Raw genomic sequence first — 3,111 nt, 5'->3', positions numbered from 1 at the left:
CAATGATCTAAAAAAAAAAATTCAAAAAACTTAAAGAAATTACCTCATGCACTGACTGTTCGCTTTCAAAAGAGTCCATAGCATTCTGGAATGTTGAAAGGACACCACGTNTGATGTTCAAAGCCCAGGAAGTTTCACCAGATTCAGGACACAGTTCCTCCACGACACCATCTTGGAAAGCAAATCTAAGAGGATGTGATTCGAGAGCGGATCTGAATTCTGAGCTGTCAACTGGTTTCATGGCTGTGGTTGGATCCGATTGGTAAACTCTTACATCTCTTAACTGGAAAATAAATCAAATTGGTTGAATGATGCCATATTTGAAACATGGTACTTAATTTATCACTTCAACTGGATTGACACACGAACTTGTAACAATACGTAATATACGATTAAGAAATACTGCAATAGAAGGCATCTTGTATTGGTACATCAACCCATCCGTGACCATTGTACTGTTTTACTCACCTGAAGAGCAAGTTCACATTTAGAGAGGATCTCAACATGAGCTGTTGCTTTGAGTCCCAGGGTTGCCTTTTCTTCTGCAGCACCTTCCATTGTAGTCAGAGTTTGTACATTATAATCAAATTCATAGGTCATTCCGGGTCGATATCTAAATTTAGAGGATTCCAGAATCGCCAAAGGTGTATGTGTTAACGAAAGTTGCGGTTATGTTTTCATTCTGATTCTGGTACTCTAATAAAATGTAAATAAAAATCTTTTTGTACAATTTGAGATACTTGTACATTACCGATTATAAAAATACTTTTAACATTTGTATATAAGACAAAGTTTTAATTTACCTGTGCATTTCTGTGCACACATTGTGTTATCGTTTCCATATCGAACATTAATTGGTCCTGAAAAGTGAAAAATTATCATATATAAACATTATAAGCTATCAATATATTCCGGAGCGGGTGGTCAGTTGAAAAACCAAACGACAGAGTTAAAAAGGGGAGAAGCCACTCAAAATGGAAAATATTTCCATATTCAAACATTCGAATTCAAATAATGGAACCAGGAACAACCGGACATTTAGTTAAAATATGAAAAATGTAAAGGTAAATATGAAAGATTCCTACCTGCCAGCGCTCCAGCCACAAGGACTGCGAGTAGCAGTATTTTAGTCTCCATTTTACAGCGTGAGACCACCGCTTGTACACTAATGTTCTTCTATTATTCTGAATTAACCAGAGATGATCGAACTGGTATATTTATACTCTCTCTAATCTTCAACAACATTTCAAAGTCCAAAACTTAACAGCGAACTCTGTAACTGTGTCAGATGCAAGGTAATCATTGTATCGAGGAAAGGTTGATATCAGTGAAGATAGAAAATATCAGGGCTATATTTAGATCTTTTCCACATTAAAGGGATACATTTATAATAGATTGATTGAAATCTGGAGACTGGATTGATACACCAGAGACATGGAGACTTTCTGAAAGGATGGCTGGATTGACACAACAAATAACACTAGATCTGTAAATAGCATTAAAAGCTTTGTAGACTTGCTGAAAGGGAGGCCGATATTACACAAATAACTATTAGTTTTGTAGACTTGCTGAAAGGGAGGCCAATATTACACAAATAACACTATTAGCTTTGTAGACTTGCTGAAAAGGAAGCCGATATTACACAAATAACACTATTAGTTTTGTAGACTTGCTGAAAAGGAAGCCGATATTACACAAATAACACTATTAGTTTTGTAGACTTGCTGAAAGGGAGGCCAATATTACACAAATAACACTATTAGCTTTGTAGACTTGCTGAAAAGGAAGCCGATATTACACAAATAACACTATTAGTTTTGTAGACTTGCTGAAAAGGAAGCCGATATTACACAAATAACACTATTAGTTTTGTAGACTTGCTGAAAGGGAGGCCGATATTACACAAATAACACTATTAGTTTTGTAGACTTGCTGAAAAGGAAGCCGATATTACACAAATAACACTATTAGCTTTGTAGACTTGCTGAAAGGGAAGCCGATATGACACAACAAATAACACTATAAGCTTTGTTGACTTGCTGAAAGGGAGGCCGATATGACACAACAAATAGCACTATTAGCTTTGTAGACTTGATGAAAGGGAGGCCGATATGACACAACAAATAACACTATAAGCTTTGTTGACTTGCTGAAAGGGAGGCCGATTGGACACAACAAATAACACTATAAGCTTTGTAGACTTGCTGAAAGGGAGGCCGATATGACACAACAAATAACACTATAAGCTTTGTAGACTTGCTGAAAGGGAAGCCGATATGACACAACAAATAGCACTATTAGCTTTGTAGACTTGATGAAAGGGAGGCCGATATGACACAACAAATAACACTATAAGCTTTGTAGACTTGCTGAAAGGGAGGCCGATATGACACAACAAATAGCACTATTAGCTTTGTAGACTTGATGAAAGGGAGGCCGATATGACACAACAAATAACACTATAAGCTTTGTTGACTTGCTGAAAGGGAGGCCGATTGGACACAACAAATAGCACCAAAAGCTTTGTGGACTTGCTGAAAGGGAGGCCGATTGGACACAACAAATAGCACTATAAGCTTTGTAGACTTGCTGAATGGGAGGTTGAATTGAAACAACAAAGTGTGTAGCGGAGTTGATTTTAGATTACAGGTTTCAAACTGAAAGTCCAGATTGTATAGAATGTATACCTGATTAAAACACTTATTACTATTGTAATTACTAATAAACACAGCTCAAATCTAATCGCAGCTTTCTTATAGTTTATCTCTTAAGGTGAGCACTTTTCTGCTCTTCTTAACCACAACTAAACTTGGTCTTGTCGCCACTGTCTGTCAGTTTTGGATCTGTATTTGATCTTTGATCTTTGATCTTTGGAACTTCTGTATTTTAATCCTGTTAGTTGAAAGTGTTTTTGTAATTGGCATATTTTATGTTTAACGCATCTTCAATATTTCAGGTATGAGTTTCCTATATTGTCTTGTATAAGGTGCTGCGTAGGTGTCGATAGTTGAATTTTGAGGTTTTAGAGGGTTTAATTGTCACTTCAAATAAGACCTTTAACAGGCCCGAGGGGGGACCGTGGCCACATGGAAATGTGGACGTATATTGCCG

General features: G+C 36.7%; 1 protein-coding gene across 1 annotated transcript in view; it reads right to left on the bottom strand.

Annotated features, from left to right (window-relative positions):
• LOTGIDRAFT_234225 (hypothetical protein) overlaps nucleotides 1-1,150 on the bottom strand; it is a gene marked incomplete at its 3' end in the record, with an annotated part of 4,357 nt that extends 3,207 nt beyond the window's left edge. The window contains exons 1-4 of the mRNA XM_009061419.1: nucleotides 1,086-1,150; nucleotides 804-860; nucleotides 469-629; nucleotides 44-283 (exon numbers count right to left, since the gene is read on the bottom strand). Coding sequence (XP_009059667.1) covers nucleotides 44-283; nucleotides 469-629; nucleotides 804-860; nucleotides 1,086-1,137 — 510 coding nt within the window. The 5' untranslated portion in view covers nucleotides 1,138-1,150. The remainder of the gene's footprint in view (nucleotides 1-43; nucleotides 284-468; nucleotides 630-803; nucleotides 861-1,085) is intronic.
• Between the last annotated feature and the right edge of the window lie 1,961 nt (nucleotides 1,151-3,111).

The sequence above is a fragment of the Lottia gigantea genome (genome assembly GCF_000327385.1).
Source record: "Lottia gigantea unplaced genomic scaffold LOTGIsca_48, whole genome shotgun sequence".
Classification (NCBI taxonomy): Eukaryota; Metazoa; Mollusca; class Gastropoda; family Lottiidae; genus Lottia; species Lottia gigantea.
This window is presented reverse-complemented; position numbering and strand designations above follow the sequence as displayed.